The 18,659-nt window shown below is 36.8% G+C and overlaps 1 protein-coding gene and 2 pseudogenes across 1 annotated transcript; all 3 read right to left on the reverse strand.

The window, feature by feature from the left end:
• Positions 1 to 24: 24 nt before the first annotated feature.
• Positions 25 to 2,921, reverse strand: LOC108831371 (probable receptor-like protein kinase At2g23200). The gene has a single exon (XM_018604921.2). The coding sequence runs from the start codon at positions 2,779 to 2,781 to the stop codon at positions 298 to 300; it is 2,484 nt and encodes an 827-aa protein (XP_018460423.1). The 5' UTR covers positions 2,782 to 2,921; the 3' UTR covers positions 25 to 297.
• Positions 2,922 to 5,673: 2,752 nt separating this feature from the next.
• On the reverse strand, positions 5,674 to 7,789 carry LOC130500805 (serine/threonine-protein kinase MHK-like; annotated as a pseudogene).
• A 7,318-nt stretch (positions 7,790 to 15,107) lies between these two features.
• On the reverse strand, positions 15,108 to 17,652 carry LOC130500802 (growth-regulating factor 1-like; annotated as a pseudogene).
• Between the last annotated feature and the right edge of the window lie 1,007 nt (positions 17,653 to 18,659).

Consider the following 18,659-nt stretch of genomic DNA (forward strand, 5'->3'; position numbering starts at 1 on the left):
TTGGAAAAAAATGAATGATTAAAACCTTGAAATGGTTCTGTAATTATCACAACAATTGAATGGTTTAAGTTCAACGTGTCGGTTTAGTAACATCGACGTCGGTTCAATTTAAATACAAAACACAGTATTTTAACACCAATGACATCCTTTGTAATATTTGTGCAATTTAAGGGGTAAATATAATTTGTACTTCCCTTTTAATAGTTTAGATGTTTTAATTTGTACTTCCCTTTTAATAGTTTAGATACCATTCAAACCGATAATTGAGTAAAGGCCGGTTAACGGGGGGCAGCCTTCTTATCTAGCTTCGGAGATGTTCAACTGAGAGAAAACCTGAGTCTCCGATGAATCTGTACCTCCATAGCTACTCTTCTTCTGAACAAACGAGTTCGAGCTAAACGAGTCACTCACCATCAGCCTAGGAACCACCAACGAGCTTCCACCTCCACCATCAGAGATCGTCACCGAGCTATCTTCATGAGGTTCTCTTTGAATCGGCGTCATATGAAGCTGTAGCGCATATTCCAGATCCCAAATCACATCCGCCATGCCCGGCCTCTCTTCTCCGTACTCTTTCAAACACTTGTCAACGATCTCCATGAACTTCCTCAGCGAACTCGGTTCGATTTGACCTACCAACTTGGGATCCAAGACCTCATCGAGTGTCCCTTTCGATTTGCAGAACATGGCCCATTCCGCTAGGTTCACTTGCTCGTGAGGAAGGTAACGATCGAGAGCCGGTCTCGCGCACAGGGCCTCGAGTAGAACGACTCCGAACGCGTACACATCTGATTTCTCCGTTAAGACGTGCGTCTCAAGGTACTCGGGATCGAGATAACCGAACGTTCCTTTGATGTTGGTGCTGATATTGATCGAATCTTGATTCCTAACCACTAGTTTCGAGAGTCCGAAATCCGCAACTTTAGCCACATTGTTCTCGTCTAATAGTATATTTGTAGATTTTATATCTCTGTGAATTATACCTTCTGAGCCACTGTGGAGATATTGTAATCCTTTTGCTGCTCCAATGCATATCTCTAGTCTCTGTTTCCATGACAACGGAGCCAAGTCGGAGCCGTATAGATGCTCTTTAAGCGTACCTTTCTCCATAAACTCGTAGACAAGTATCATCTCCGAGTTCTCTTCGCAGTAGCCCTTTAGAGCAACGAGGTGCTTGTGTCGGATTCTTGACAAGACTTGGATCTCTGTTTGAAACTCTAATATCCCTTGTCCCGAACCTGTCTTGGCTCTCTTGATAGCTGCTCTGCTTCCATCTGGTAGAATTGCTTTGTAAACGTCTCCGAAACCGCCTTTCCCGATCAACCACCGCTCCTCGAAGTTGTTTGTAGCTCTCACAATGTCTGTGAAAGGAATCTTCAAGCCTAACCTTAGGTTGCGCAGTGGCGAGTTGTAGACCGGATCAAAAGGTGTATTGGTGCGTAGTGGAGAGCTATAAACTGGATCAAAAGGTCTGTTGTCGGAACTCCCACCTCTATGCAATGCCAAAGGAGACCATACAGTGACCTCAGTGTCTTTCTTCTTCTTCTTTGATCTCATCCGGATAAAGCAAACCACAAACAACAAACTCAAGACCAGGATCGATCCACCAGCAACACAACCAGCAACGATGTAAACCCGAGAACTACTTTCATTTGAAGATGTTTTCAAAAATTCCATCACCTCCAGACCATTAAGAAAACCAGCATCCTTGGTGGGATCCTTGGCACTAATGCTAACATTCAACAGTTCAAAACCATCAGAGACATTAAAGTCAAAATAAAACGGAGTCATCAACCTAACGTATATCGAAGGCTTTACATCTCTCCGTGAATGTCCGGTTACATAGAGATGGAAATCTGAGTCGGGGTCTAGTGATTTATCCTTGATATCACAGAAGTGAGCCCTGATGAAGTGTCTAGAGTTACTTCTGACCTTAAATGACCATGTAACGTTCATCAACACTCCCCCTGCCACCCCTTCGTTAATGCTACGGTTCATCGTTCTACCTGTCTGGTAGACGAAATCCGGAGCAGTGTCTGATGTAGCTGATGCTGACCCTGGATTGTAGTTGGGCGTTTGTGTTGATGAAATGGCTTTCGCTGAATCTTTTCGGTAGAGAAAGTCATCGTCTAGCGACCAAGTTCTACCCAAGGTGTCGTTTTCCGGTGTGATTTTCTTGCCTCCTACGTTTAATCTGTAAATCGTATGCAGGTTCTTTCCGTATTCCGGTGTATTTTCGAGGTCGTTACGAGCAGAGAACACTTCGATGGCGTTGATTAGAGCTACAGAGGAACGCTCAGGCGCAAATCGAATTTCTAACTTGGGTGAATTAATCATGAGGAGAAACTCCTCGACTCGTGGAGTCTCGTTAAAATTCTGAACCGAGAAACCTTTGAAGTGATGAGTAGAGCCAGATGTAGCAGAGACTGTGAAACGAGCAGTTTGAGAAGAGGCAGCAGAGAAGTGGAGACGCACAAAGTGTAGACCGACAGAATCGAGTTGGAACTTGTATGAGGAAGGGTGTCTGAATATCCTAACCGTCCCATAGATGCCGTATCCAGATTGGTTGCTGGCTTCGCTTCCTTTACCGTTGAAGGAAACAGAGTTACCATCGGAGATCATATCACCGACAAAGGTCCGATTACCATAAATGACATTAGAATCCGACCCACAGTTGACGTAATACGGAGAGGTAGCAGAAAGAGTGTGACGGGAAAGAAGAACAATAACCGCCATCTTCATAAAGAGAGAAACAGAGTTCCCAAAACAGAGATTCTCCATAAGCTTGATGGAGAATCTAGGGAGTGTGAGAATTAGTGAAAAGTATTTGAATTAATGGATGAAGAGACGTGAATAGGATTCAGGGAGAAGATGAGACTGAAAGATAATCAGAGAATTGAAATGATTGTAAGAAGACTCGAGTTGACTTTTCAAGTCTTCGTCTTCTGTCTTTTGTCCAGTGATACATCACACTAGGCTTGGGCACGGATCGGATATTCGGGTTTTTGAAGGTATTTGTGATTTGCTTCGAATGTTACGGATATCTGATTTTTCGATTTGCTTTGCTTCGGAAAAATACGGATATTCGGAAAAACGGATATCCGGAAAATAAATAGATATTTGCGGATATTCGCGGATACTTACGGATCTCTCATTTGTTTTGATTAATACAAATAATCTTAAAAATTTGATACAAATTTGTTTTGTAAAATATATTTTTTGCATGATATAAAAGATAAAAATTAAAAAAAGCAATGAATCTTCATATTTTGTAAATTTTTAAACTTAGTTAAAATTATAATAACACAAAACTTAAAAAAAATTATAATTATCGTAAATATTTTCTCTTCCTTTTATGTAATACTTTTATATAAGTAATAATATGAATAGAATCTATCAAATAATATATTAGGAATTTTCTCTATTATCTTTACCTTACGCTCTCAGAAACTGACTAGTCAATATTTCTGTTATCAACTTGTTTTGTTGGTTTCTTTTGGCACATGATACCTTTTCTTTTCTTTACTCGAATATGTTTAATATTATATGTCCACTGACTTTGTAATGCTATAGTTTTAAGTAAATTTTAATCAAAATATCAAAGTTCATAATTTGGAATAGAGAAAAAAAACACATCATTAACGTTTGGTATCAGTTTCATCATGATTGTATATTTGTATCATCTTGAAAATAATAAAATATTTGTATCAGTTTCATGATTGTATACTTACCCTGTCTACTTGCATCTTTTATTGATAAATCTCTTGTTTCTTTATCTTATATGTGTGTATACTTCTGTGCAGATTTGAGTCATCTGATTATTAAAGAGTTCCGTATTACTTTGGTACTGAAATTATTTTGTCATGTAAGAAATATTTACATTAGTTGAAAAATACTTTTATACCATTATGTGGTCTTATGGTAAACCTAATTTTGTTAAGATTGTTAAACCATAAACACATTTTGTAAGCAACAAAATGGCAATTACAATAGTTCCTAATGAGTTAACTAATGGATAAATGATTCATGTTCTACAAGGTTTCTCACTTTGTGGCTGCTTGAAAAATATATGTCAATGTAAAAAGGCATTTAGAAGTAAAGAAGACAAGTTTAATGAGAGATTTGTAAGCAAAGGAACAAAAACCTTTACTCCAACTTAAAGTTCAAGATCTTTCACTTACAAAATTGTTCAAAAATATTTCTCCAACTATGAATATATGTAATTTACCAATCCTTCTTATAGTTCTATTACATAATTAGTTTGGATTTTAAACTTCTTAGGGTTCATGTAAAACCTTATTTACATGTGGGATCGGAATAATGGTTATAAACATCTTGTTAATCCGAAAAGTACAATAAATTTTTGTTTTAAATCAACTAGATGCGATGTCCGCGCTACGCGCGGAAAATGTTTGATGTTTAATGGTTTATGATGAAAAAATAGTGAAAATATAATTTTTTGGTCAGTTTAACTAATTTTTCATAGATAAATCAAAAAGAAAACTAATTTTACATGGAATTTTTTTTATCCATAACTAATTATATATTATTTAAAATTTATTTAAAGTTTTTCTTTGATTTTTGAACAATATATTTTATGTTATTAGAATACTTAGCAAATTATTAAGTTTAATAACATTCTGGCAAAATACACAACCAAAATATGTCGGGTAAAGTACACACATAAATATAGATACACACTTTTTAATTAGAATAACATACCAATGTGAACAATACATTTTAGTTAATAAATTATATTGTATATTTTCCTTAAGCTGGATTAATTTTTGTAAATACTAATACAAACGCGACGTCTATATACTCCAAAAACTATGGTTTTATTTTCTCAACAATCGTAAACACAACCTTCATTTATCATACCAAAGCCAGTGACCACTTCTCTCTAATTCATTCGCTTCATTCTCTCCATATATTGACTTAACGCACCTTTTTTATCAGTCATTTCATCATATTTTTACTACAAATTTTCAGAAGCAGAAAGCCCAAAAAAAAATTCTTCATTTCATGTTATTTGGTAAAATTCTATTTAAAAGGCTTTATGAACTATGTCTTTTTAAAAAAAACTAAAATCGTAAAGATTTGTGCAAATAAACAATACATAAACAACTACTAATATATTATTGAGCAATAATCTTCATGGACTATGAAGTATATATTTGTTTTATATTTTCTTGTTGAACTATGAAGTATATAATTTTAATATTCATATCAGCATCAAAAGTATGGTTCAAATAAAATATTATAACTTCACTCTGTTCAAAATACTTACAGAATATACTTATTCTACTATTAAAACAATTTTGAGCGATGGTAGACTCAATAGCCGAGAAGCCACTACCGATGTCGTCAAGTTGAATACGCAGTGCAACTTGTTCTTTTATTTATACTCCTTCCCCTCTTATTCTTCCATCTCCTCTTAGCCCATCATCTTTTATTTATTCTCTCTCACTGCACTCCATGATTAAAGTAGCCTAGTCAGAAGTCAGTTCAATAGGAAAGCTTAAAACTAAAATGATATCAGGTCAGTTTGGATGCCATTAAAAGATTTTTCCAGAATTTTTTTTGATAATAATACATGTTTTGTTTGCTAAAACAAAACATTTATGTTAAACACATTCATGGAATCATTAGAGAAAACATGGATTCATATTCTCACCTGAAGGACAAAGATAGAGGACATGATTCAACAGGTGCGTGGCCGCGGCTTTCATCAGGAGAGAGCAGAGACCAGAAAACTGTAAATGTTCAAAAAGAAAAAGCAATTCAATAAAGAGAAACATAACCAACACATATGCTTTAGGTTTAATCATAATACTCACCTGATGGTTCACGGTCATTGTTAACCATAGGGCAAAAGAGAAAGTTCTGCAAACAAAAAGAGTATTGGATTCATTACAACAACTCAATGAGAAGCTCATTACAACTTCATGGCGTCTAAAAGATTACCTTACTCATATCCTGAGATGCATTGCAGACCATTTCTGAAAAAAAAAAGTTGCAATGTCAATGTGTGTAATCATATGACCATGCATCCTGCTCTACACAAGGAGAGGACACTTACCTAGTTTAGGAGCGCTTGGTTTTACAGCCAACGTCAAGCCAAGAAAACATTCATCTTGTTTTGTGTTAAAGTCCAGCTCAAGATTAGGCATATCCGCTGCTGAACCAAAAAAATAAGTTGAATTTAATCTAAGGTTATGAAAGGATAAACAAATAAAAAAATCTCACCAGTGGTGGTAAGCCTCAACTCAAAGGTCATGTAGAGGATACGAAGCCTGCATAGCCATCTATTGGGGTCTTATATTTATCAATACAGAGAGAGTATGTGTGAAACAGATTAAAAAAAAGTAAGAGGATGAGTCAAATTACATTGAAAAAGAAATGGTTTAGCGCCTGATCAGCAGTTGGTCGTTTCAGTGGATCCCATGAGCAAAGTCTCTGTTGAGTCAAAAAGATATAACATCAGATCGATCATATAAGAAACCAAGATACTTTTTTATTCACAGGAAAAAAAGAGTAAAACACAAGGACTCACAGTGATCAAATCAATAGCTTCAGGAGAAGCATTGGGGAGTAGATCAGCAATCCTTGTCTGTGGAAACTGTTCACAAATAAATTCAAAGAACAAATTAAATACAAATATTCTCTTAAAAAAGAACCTTATATCTTTTCACTAAGATTTGTTACCTCTGTGTGACTAATACTCATGATCCGAGATATGCTTTTTGCTTCAGGAAACGTGGTCCAGTCAGGCTTGCCAAGAACACAGCAAATCTTGTATAGTTGATCCATCTCACTGCTCACAAGAAAATTCATTATATAAGTGTAAACAGTATACACAAACTTGACCCAAAGAAGCTAAACTGCACTATCAGATTTCACTGTTCAGAGACTCAGTTTTGGCATTTGGTAAAATAACAAATAATTCACCTTTCACCAGGAAATAGGGGATAAAAAGCGAAGAGCTAAGCTAATATTGCCCCCACTGCCCACATGTCTGCAGTTCTTTTACATGTTAGTCTCTCTCTAAACTATATTCTAATGTGATGAAACAGAAAAAAGTTTTTTGAGAAAGTACCAACTGCAGGAGTGTATAATGAAGACTGTAGCAGAACATCCGGAGCTCGATACTTGTTGCATATAAGAGAGCCAGTTATAAGCTAGTAAAGTTTAAATACCACCCTGCCAAAAAAATATAAAATGAATCAATCACTTACCAACGCGTAGACACATATTCGGTGTAAGGAGGCATAGATGCAACTTCTCTAGCCAGTCCAAAGTCAGCAATTTTCAGGATGTTGTTTGTCACCAGCAAATTCTCTTCAAAACCAAAAAAAAAAATACAATATGTTTTTAGGTATAAGACATTCAAAGAAAGACAAGCAATTAGCATGACGAAGAATAACATTACCTGGTTTGTATTTGTGAGATCAGAACAACATCTTCACCACGCCTCTGCCTCCTCTGCTGCTACCACCTCCAAAGGGGCTGCCACCGCCAAAGAAGATGAGAAGATATCAAAAGGGTCATGCCCACCTCCTCCACCACCCATTCCTTCCTTCAGTGCATCCTCTCCGTACTCATCATATATCTCTCTCTTCTCTGGGTCGCTCAGAACTTCATACGCCTGTGCTAGCTCTTTGAACTGCACCAATCAATCAACATCACAATTCACAAAATCGGACCAATTTCAGATCGGATCTAAATCGATCGAAGAAAAATCACAATCAAGCTAATAACAGATCGAATTCACGTGAAAAGGGATCATCTTTACCTTCTCAGGATCTCCACCCTTGTCGGGATGGTTCTTGATTCCACATTAATAAAATCTAAATGGTTTTCCCACAACACCGGCGACAGCGTTGGCGGAGGAGTCATCAGTTATGCCTCTTTTTGGCCTAGCTACGACAGAGGAATCGGCGGTTTCAGAGGAACGGTTCACAGGCTCACCGGCGGAGTTGATCAACTTCGCGGAGGTAAGATAGCCGGAAACAGAGGTCTTGCTGTTGGAATTCATTGTTCTTGAGATTTTTGAGTGTATTGTATAGGAGGAGATACAGGAAGGCAAAACGAACCAACTAAAGAAGAATTCATGGCGCAGAGATGGATTAATGGGGTGGTGGTGATGAAACGATTTCCGTTGAGAAATCCAATCGCCGATTTCTCCATTCTCGTCGAAGAAAACCGGGATGCCCAGATGACGTTTGAAGCCCAGACACGAAATGCAGTTGAAGCCCATCAGATTAAAGAGTGCGAACCGACGTGGACGAATGCTGTTCTCTGATTGGCCTGAATTAATTGGGTGACGTGGACACAGTTTCCTTTGAAGTTATTTACCTTTTAATATAGTATTGATTCTTAGGTAACACATATTATATCTAAATTAATGTTTAATTTGTGCGTGTACAACTTATGAGAGTTTACGGAAATTTTGAATCATACATTATATAAGTGTATTCTATTTCAAATATATTTTAACCACAAGAACACATAAATTCAGAAATCATCGGATTTCACAATATAAAACATATGTTTTTTAATAAATATTTCACCACAAAGTGCATATGTCTTATCCTTATTATTATTATTATTCTGAAAAGATCTAGAGCCTCTACTAAGCCTGAGCGTTTTTACCTCAACCTGAAGTACCTACCTAAACTCGAACCGAAAAAAATCAAAACCGAATCCAAACAGTTATACAAAAATATCTGAGCGGGACTTATGAGCTTAGTACTTTGAACTTTAGTTATAACCCGTACCGAACCGAAATTCGAACTAGAATCCGAAGATATCCGAAATTAGTTAAATATGTTAATGTTTTATATATTTTAAAGTAATTTAGATATTTCAGAGTATTCAAAATATTTTCGTACTTTGTTTTATTTATTATTTTGAATAATTTTTCGTTAATTTAGATAGTGTAACTAATTTTTGATTAGATTTGTAAATAATTTATATTTTGAATTTTTTTTTCAATTTTCAAGGTTTAAAATATATTTTGGATGATTTTAAACATTGGGTAAATCAGATCCGAACCGAATCCGGAAGGAATTGAACCGAATCCGATCCGATAATTAGTATAACATCAAAAATTCAAAAATCCAAATCACCCGGATCGAAACCGACGGGCCACCGAATGCTCAGGCCTAACCTCTGCTTTTAAAAATAGAGAGCAAGCAAACCTCAATCTTACTTGAGAGATTATTCTTGTTCATCGGGCCAATAGCTAAAAAGGCCTAAGACCCATATTCAAATACTCTTTTCTTAGGGTGAAAATCCCTATATATATATATTTTTTTTTTTGTCGGCTTCCATCTACTTTAGATCAAGTGGTGGTTAGACGTTCTGGTTCTCCGTGGATCCCCTCCGTCTGACCGGGTCTGATCTATGTGGGTAAAAATACAGCTTCTACTCCTTGCCTCTTTAGCTAACGCGTCTGCCCGTCTATTTCGATCCCGGGGAATATGAGAAACTCTCACATCCTCAAAACCTTCGTGGAGACTCTGAAACAATTCGGTCTCACTCGCGAAAGCAGGCCAATCTTCCGGGTTTGTGATCATATCCACTAGGTACGTGCAATCTGTCTCGAACCTCATCGTGGTTAACCTCATGTTCCTAATACATGAAGTTGCTCAGAGTAGGCTTTCCATCTCAGCATGTAAAGCTGAGAGGGTCCTATTGCACGCTCGCAATCCAAAGAGTTCAGAGCCCATATGATTCTTAAAACTCCATCCTAGTCCACTAACGCTGCCATTAGCGATCCATGAGGCATCGATTTGACAGGTAGGGAGTCGGGGTATCCCAAGGGGCGCTGTTTCCATCTCCAAAGTGAGGAGATCATTGAGTTCCTCCTCTGCTGCTTCTTTTTCATTAGCCTTCCTCCAACATTCTGCCTCAAGTGACGCATGTTGGAGAGTATCCATCGGGGATACGACTTTCCCATTAAAGAGCATGTCGTTCCTCGCCTTCCAGATGTACCAACAGATCCATGGGAAGGTGTCGAATTGTAGACTCATGAGAGCCACTTGTTTTCTCTTCCAAAACAGAAAGTTCATGTTTTGGTATATAGATGAACACGGGAAGTAACCCGGAAGGGACGGATAGTCCGATAAAGCCCAAACCTGAAGGGCTGGAGGGCATTCAAAAAGAAGATGATTGATCGACTCCACTGGGGCAACACATCTAGGACAACTCCTATCGGTACCCAGGTGTCTATAAGTAAGTCTCTCTGCCGTTGCCACGCAACCCGAGATAGCCTGCCACAAGAAGTGTTTCATCTTGCTCGGAGCCTTGACCTTCCATGCATGCCGTTGTAGGCTCGTAAAGCTTGGTTCCCTAACCCCCGTATGTGTAAGACTCCATTTGGTCGATTGGAGTAGCTCATAACCGGTTTTGACTGAATATACTCCTGATTTTGTGTGGTTCCAAACATATCCATCCGGAGCCAACGACCTAGAAGGTTTGAGCCCAAGAATCAAAGGGATATCCTCTGGATGAAAGAACTCTCGTAAAAGTTGTATATCCCACTCCTTGGTATCCTTCTTAATAAAAGACTGAACAAGAAGTTGGGGAAGTCTGTAAACTATATGCTCGGCAGGTCTAGGTGGTCGTGCCAGTGAATCTGGAATCCAGTGCTCAGTCCAAACTCTTGTCTCTCTACCCGAGCCAATAGTTTTCCGTAGCCCCGAGAGAAGTAGCGGTCTTGCTGCCATGATACTCCGCCACCCATAAGATGGTGAGTAAATTTTTCGATCTTCTAGAGGAGAGGTATTGTTGTAGTACCTTCCTTTTAATACACGCGCTAGCAAGAAATCCGGGTAATGATATAATCGCCATAATTGTTTTGCAAGAAGCGCAATGTTGAAATCATGGAGATCTCGAAAACCTAGTCCTCCCAAATCTTTGGGGGTACAGATCTCGTCCCATGAAATCCAATGCAACCTTCTGCTGTTTTGTGACGAGCTCCACCAGAAATTTGAAGTCGTACTCCTCAGCTTATCAATAATGCCTTGTGGGAGCAAAAAGCTTGACATAACATAAGTTGGAACAGCTTGAGCCACTGATTTTATGTGAACTTCTTTTCCCCCTTTCGACAGGAGCCTCGATGACCAATTGTTGACTCGACCATTGAACCGGTCTTGTACGAAAGAGAACACTTTCATCTTCGAACCACATATTTGTTCTGGTAGTCCAAGGTACATCCCCATGCCTCCTTCAGAAGAGAATCCTAGTACTTCTTTTATATCTTTCTTCCGGGAGGATTCCACTTTGTTGCCAAAAAACATCGAGGATTTTGATGCATTAACTCTGCCTTACAAAAGAAAAGGCTATCATCGGCAAAAAGAAGATGAGAGATCCTTGGACTGGCCCTAGCAACCCGGAGTCCCACGATCTTCTTCTCCGTTTCTGCTCCGTTTAGGAGCGAGATCAAGGACTCCGTACATAATATGAACAAAAGGGGGAAAGAGGATCTCCTTGTCTCAGGCCCCTCTTTGGGGTAATTCGTCCTCTCGGTTGCCCATTGACTAGGACTTGATATGAGACCGACGTGACACAACACATAATGAGGTCAACCAGTCTTTCATCAAAGCCCATCTTTAGCAGTAGAGCAGCTATGAAACTCCATTCCACTCTATCATATGCCTTGCTCATATCTGTTTTAATAGCCATAAAGTCTTCGCGACATCTCTGATTCGTCCTTAAGGCATGAAAGCATTCTTGTGCTATTAGGATGTTTTCAGTAATCAATCGTTTGGCTACAAAGGCCGATTGTGTCTCTGAGATCAAGCGTGGAATCACTCTCTTCAGCCTCTTGCATAGTAGCTTAGAAATAATCTTGTAGCTAACATTGCAAAGACGAGGTTTCTTCTTCTTTGGAATGAGACAGATGTTCGTTTGGTTCAAAGCTGGGTTGAAATAGCCTGTCGCAAAGAAGTCTTGTACAAGTTTAATAATATCCTGCCGCATCTCCCGCTAGAATCTCTGAAACAATTTGCTAGTCATGCCATCCGGTCCGGGAGCTTTATCCGGGTTGATATCAAAAAGAGCTTTCCTAATCTCTTGTTCCGACGGCTTCTCTAAGAGGAGCCTATTGTCGGCCAGGGAAACTTTTTCGGAAACAAAACATAGGGAATTATCTAGTTCTGTTGGGGATGAAGTAGAGAAAAGATCCCGAAAGTATTGAACAGCCACGTTCTCTACCTCAGTTTCCTTCTCGACTAACTTTCCATGCTTATCTTTTATGCTGATGATCCGATTTTGAGCTCTTCGTTGTTTCGTGATACCGTGGTGGAATTTTGTGTTTCGGTCCCCAAATTTGTGCCACTGGTTCCTGCTTTTCTGTTTCCAGTAAGAATTTTCTTCTTTAAAAGCCAAGATTAATTGTCTCCTTAGGTCTTCCAGCTCCTCTGTTGTGGAGTTTTCATCATCTTGAACAAGATCTATCTTTCTCTTTAATTCTTCAATCAAGACTGCAGAGTTTGTCGGATTATTCTTTTTCCAAGAGCTGATTTTATTTCGGCACGAGGTAACTTTTTGATGAAAATTCTGGATTGGAACCTCATCAACCTGTCCCCACCCCGAGATAACTGCTTCTTTAAATCCTGGTTTCCCAATCCATCTCTTGTCAAAGGAGAAATATTTGAAAAATACTAATCTCAGTTTTATAGTAATTAAAAAAATCCACATGCTTATTTGTCACTCAATTAGATTGTTAATTAATCCTATGTGGCATCATTACATTGAAATTGAAAAAATTGATGGTCCAATTTGATTTCTTTTACTCATTAGAAAAATTAAACAAGGACTATATAATATCATATCATATCTTTTGCATATCGTTTATATGCTATCATACATACCTCCTGTTCTTTACTACGAAGCATTCAGAAAAGTAAATGAGACCTAAAAACTCAACCATTATCGTTTTAATACATGGGGTCGGCAAAAATGTAGCTTGACTAGACCTAAAAACTCAACCATTATCGTTTTAGTACATGGGGTCGGTAAAAATGTAGCTTAACTTCTTAAGTTAACAATTCAGTGTGAACATTAGTTGCAACCTAACCAGCTTTGTGATAAATTTATATGTTAACCATTAAAACTTAAAGATTATGTTTCTTAAAAGAGTATTGTGGAGAAATTTATCTTAAGATCGTTGGTTAACAGTTCAGTATGGACATAAGTTGAACGTAACAAGCTCCAGTCATGGACGAACAAGAGACTGAGGTTTGGTCTCGACAATATACAGAAGAATACAGAAAAGGTGGCTGGTTTGTTTATTGTGTTCGTTTGGTTTGAGTATAATTAGTAGGTTTAACTTGAACCGAATGAATTGACAGTATAATTTGATTGGTTTACGAAATATCTAATGTCGATGCGAGTAGAACAGGAAAACCGTAGTAATCAAGGCGATTATAATTCTTTTTATTAGTAGATTAGAGATTTTAGCTTGATACAATATTCATAAGCTTTCAACACGGCAAGTCCATATAAAATGAAAAAACGTATTCACCAAGGTAAAAAGTGAAATATTTAGATGGGAATTAAGGTAAACAGAAAAAACGTAGTGACCAAAGCGATTATAATTCTTTTTATTAGTAGATTAGAGATTTTAACTTGATACAATATTCGTAAGCTTTCAACACGGCAAGTCCATATAAAAATGGAAAAACGTATTCACCAAAGTAAAAAGTAAAATATTTAGATGAAAATTAAGGTAATTTTTAATAAGTGTATATATTAGATTTAGGTAATTTTAATAAGTGTACATATTAGATTTAATGTTATATGCATATCTCGTCAACCTTATAGTTTTCATACGACATTTAATGACTCCTCTTCGATATTATTTTAAGGTGGATTATTAAAAAAACAACCGACGTTATGTTAAGTTAAAGCAAAAAGATTAAATGAACAAAAAATACTCTCACTTTCCTTAAATAAAAGTTACGGAATTTTCTAAGATGATTAACTTATGATTATGAATAATAAATATTTGATAACATTTTTTGTATTTTAGCTCTTTTTGTTTGATTTTATATTATTAAAAGATATTAAATAATCAAATAACCATATAATAAAAAAAATTTAGATTTTTTCTTATATGTTTATATTTTGAATTTTTTAAAACGACTGTAAATTTTTAGAAATTTTAAAATACCACTTTTAAAATTCATGATCAATAGTTTAATTTTTTGTTATATCAAAATACAAATGATCATAAAATTGTATTAATATGAAATTTTTATTTAATAAATATTCAAATTAAATAATATATATATATATATATATATATATATATATAATCCTCTTAGATATTAATTGAGAAACATTATAAAGAATGTATACTTTTGTAATCTAGAAAATAATTGAAATTAAATGTTTTGGAATTTAAAAATAATTGAAAATAAATATTTAATTTCTCTCAAAGTATCAAGTGAGATATTTATCGGGTAAGAATTGTCTTGTCTCGTGCAAGTGGAAATGCCTGGATCGACCCACAACTACACGTGTCACATGTTATGCTCCAAAAATATACAAATAACCAAAATGAAGAAAAAAAACTGATGGCATCCATAAACTCATGTCCTCCACTCTTTTTAAAGGAAACAAGAATAAATAAAGCAGGGTTTAGGGAGAGAGCAAAATGTAGTAAGGGACCCAAAAGTGGAGAAACATAGCAAACTAAAGTGGGAGACAGTTGTCTTTTGAAGAAGTGTTTTTCCATGTCTAGTCCACAAAACAATTTTGCCTCTTGTCTGCAACTAGGAAACCTCTCCAAATCTTAATTCACATTTTAACATTTATACAAACTAATTATAAATGTTCAACCTTTTTTTTTGTCAAGGTCTCTAATAATCCGTTCGGATAGCATCTGGGACGATTAATCAGACGTATTAACTTACAAACCGTTAACTTTCTACTAATCAGCGCGAAGATCAAAACATTCGGTTGGCTTAAGCAAAGCAAACAACAGATACAAGAAAATCAAGAATTTGATGATAGAGAACCAATAAATCCATGGATTCAGAAATCAGAAAAAGAAGGAGAGAGACATGTCCATTTCTCCTTTAGTTTCTTTCCGTCTTTATATCGAAAACAACAACAACGACAATGCACCAATGAAAAAAGAAACAGAATGTTTTTTGAGTTTTTTTCGCCATCGTCTTAGTTTCACAGAGATGGAGCAGAAGCAGAAGAGTTCATCAGTGTGGTCGGGCCAAGTGGATCCTTTCCATCGCAGTTCTTGTTGCTGGTATCGCCAAGAACAGTGCTGCTTCCTGAGCTGCTGTTAGAAAGAGAACCAAACGTCGACTTCTGCAAGACGCCTGTCGGGAAGAACCAAACTTGGGACTATTCGTCGTGCTGTTTAGTACTTCACCGAGAGGACCTCCCATGGAGTTATTATTACCCCATGAGATTGGTATCCAGTTATTCGTCTTCTTCACAGGCTCAAGAAACTCAGTGTTAACGCCTAGCCCCATGTGGATAGCAGGGTCAAACTCGCGCGAAAGCCTTAAAGGAGAGAGAGCAAGTTTATCTTGAACAGGGGAAGATGGAGCCATGGGGATTGACATTGAGAGCTGAGTCCAATCAGATTTCAGCTCTTCTGTCCAGGAATCGACATTGGAGTTCTTTGCTTGGTTGCTGAAGTCCAGATACGATCCAAAGCCTTTGGAGGAGTTTGCGTAGGAGGGTTGTTTATGGGAGGGATTAAGTAACGAGTCAGAGGAGATGAGACCGAACTGGAAAGGGTTACTGCTTTGTTTCTGATGAGATTCCTTCGATTGTAAGTTCATTGCGGCAGGAAAGACGGAAGCCCCTTGAGCATTTTGAACTCTGTCACTGTAACAAACAAAAAAAAAATAGCATTTAACATTTTCACAGTAGATATGATATAATGTTTTTGGATATTATTGACTCAAAGAAAGGAGTGTGAACAGTTCATAAAATATCATCCACAACACATGGAATCCTAAGCCTCAATTAATAAGGAGTGGTCACAATCACAAAAAGATGTAGTAATAATGTGTGGGTTCTACTTACTGATAAACCAAAGAAGAAAAAGAAGTATGAACATTAAAACTTAGGAATATGCAAATATGTTATATCAAAAAGGAAAAAAAAAAGAATTAAACTTTATTCACCTGTTAGCCATAGAAGGATGGCAAGATGATGAGTTCCAACGGCGGCCAGGCTGTTGTTATTATCTGATCCACGCATTGCAACAACCGTAGTCGCTGCTGCTGCCCGCCTTAGACGCAGCAGAAGCAGCGGCAGCAGCATTAGTATTGTGGCCATTTTGGCCTTCCACAGGCTTTCTTGAACGATGGCGGCCTCTGTTAATGTGTCGTTCACAGTACTTCTGGTCGGGAACAGCATCCCTCGAGCACCGCCATTTCTTTCCATCTGTCCGGCGACATCTCCCGGGCTCGGGATCCATGTTGCCGCCGGAAAAGCCCAGATGAAAAAGAGCCCCATCCAACTACATAATTAACACACCAAAACTATCTCTTGAATAAAAGAACAATATTTAATAAACTTTAATGTGTAAAGATAACAAATTGAGAGGCTATTATAAAGCTGATTCTTGGCTAATGTTTGGCAATAAAAAGGAATCAAGAACGATATTCTGTAGTGTTTCTGTTTGCAGCTAGAGAAACAAATTAAAAAGGAAATATAATAAGTGGGGAGCTTACAGGAATTAGGAGGCAAGGATCCATAAGGGAAAAAAGATTTTTTTTAGAGAGAGGAGCAAACTAGATGGCACCAGGGACATTGGCTGTGATGTATTTGTAGATCAAAGCCTGTTGTTCTAGCTCAGCCCATTGAGTCAATGAAAAAGGTCCTTTAGCTCCTGTCAACAAGCTTCCGTGCACGCTGCTTGTGTTCATCATTCCTCCTAAACCATAACCTGCACAACCCAAAACCATATCTAAAATATTTAAATATGACATAAACCCATTTTCGAAATCAAAGCTCTAAGCAAAACCCATATAGTAATAAATTAAAAAATTGACAAAAATACATTTCAGAAAATTAAAACACATATCTAAAGATTTTCTTTATTTTTTTTTTGAGAAAAGTGTATTTCATTCCATCAATCTCTAGGCAAAAAAACACATGAAAAGTAACTTAGGTAAAAAGAAAAACAGAAGTACTTTATTTCAGACCTGAGTTTCTACCGTACTGAAGATACGGCGAGACATCTGACTTGTCGGAAGCAAGGGGAGAAGCTAAGCATCTGTTCTTGTCTGCGAGGATCGAGGAGGTAGATCTCAAGAGAGGTATGCCTTGATGAAACGACAGAGTCTTAGCTGCAGCGGAGGAGGAAGAGAATCCATCTATTGATGTTCTTGAAAGTTTCGAGCTCCTCCAGAAATCTTCACCGTCAAAACGGATCTTTCTTGCTTGTTTCCGAAACCAGATCCGAGTTCTGTTTGACCCGGAGACCCGTTTTCATCATGACCCGAAACCGACCCTTGGACTCGAACTCCAAGATCCATGAAAATGGATGCTAGAAGCAGACAGAAAAGAGCTAAGTACTCACTTCAGAGGTTTTTCCCATGGGAGGTAATCGCTTGAGCTCAAGAGTGAAGGGAGAGAGATAGAGACAGAGGGAGAAGAACGAGGCGAAGTTTTTATTTTCTTTATACCGTAAGATATTACTTATTTATTTTTCATAAAATAAAACAAAAATAAATAGTAATAATTGAGGTAGTGAGAGAGTATCATATAGCTTTGGGTGGAGACAAAGAATGGTACCGCAAACACAATCAAGATCTTGAACAACTTATAACATATTTTTTTCATGTTTTTTAAAGGAAATATCTTTTGACCAACAAAAAAAAGGAAACATTTCAAAAAAAACGAACAGAAATAAGATGGATAGTTATTTATATTTTTACAACTATTCATTTTATATTAATTTTGCCTTGTTAAAACATGAATATATAATGAAATAATTAAATATATTTGGTTATAGTGGAAGCAACATGACATTCTTAAAGATGAAAGACATGTGGACACCACGTGAGACATGTCTCTACGACGACTCTATTTCAACTTCAACCCCTAAGAAAGGAATTTTCATTTGCTTTTTTTTTGCTTTTCGTAACAAAATATCTTTTTGTTTTTTTATTTTAAATATCTTTGTTTAAATGTTGCAAAACCAGCGCAATGACGATTAGGCCTGGGCACGGATCGGATATTCGGGTTTTTGAAGGTATTTGTGATTTGCTTCGAATGTTACGGATATCTGATTTTTTCGATTTGCTTTGCTTCGGGAAAAAATACGGATATTCGGAAAAACGGATATCCGGAAAATAAATAGATATTTGCGGATATTCGCGGGATACTTACGGATCTCTCATTTGTTTTGATTAATACAAATTAATCTTAAAAATTTGATACAAATTTGTTTTGTAAAATATATTTTTTTGCATGATATAAAAGATAAAAAATTAAAAAAAGCAATGAATCTTCATATTTTGTAAATTTTTTAACTTAGTTAAAATTATAATAACACAAAACTTAAAAAAAAATTATAATTATCGTAAATATTTTCTCTTCCTTTTATGTAATACTTTTATATAAGTAATTAATATGAATAGAATCTATCAAATAATATATTAGAA

Source organism: Raphanus sativus, unplaced genomic scaffold (genome assembly GCF_000801105.2).
Source record: "Raphanus sativus cultivar WK10039 unplaced genomic scaffold, ASM80110v3 Scaffold0040, whole genome shotgun sequence".
Lineage (NCBI taxonomy): Eukaryota > Viridiplantae > Streptophyta > Magnoliopsida > Brassicales > Brassicaceae > Raphanus > Raphanus sativus.

What these genes read in the sequence shown, in the direction of transcription:
- LOC108831371 (XM_018604921.2), bottom strand. Translation starts at nt 2,781, where the DNA reads ATGGAGAATCTCTGTTTTGGGAACTCTGTTTCTCTCTTTATGAAGATG.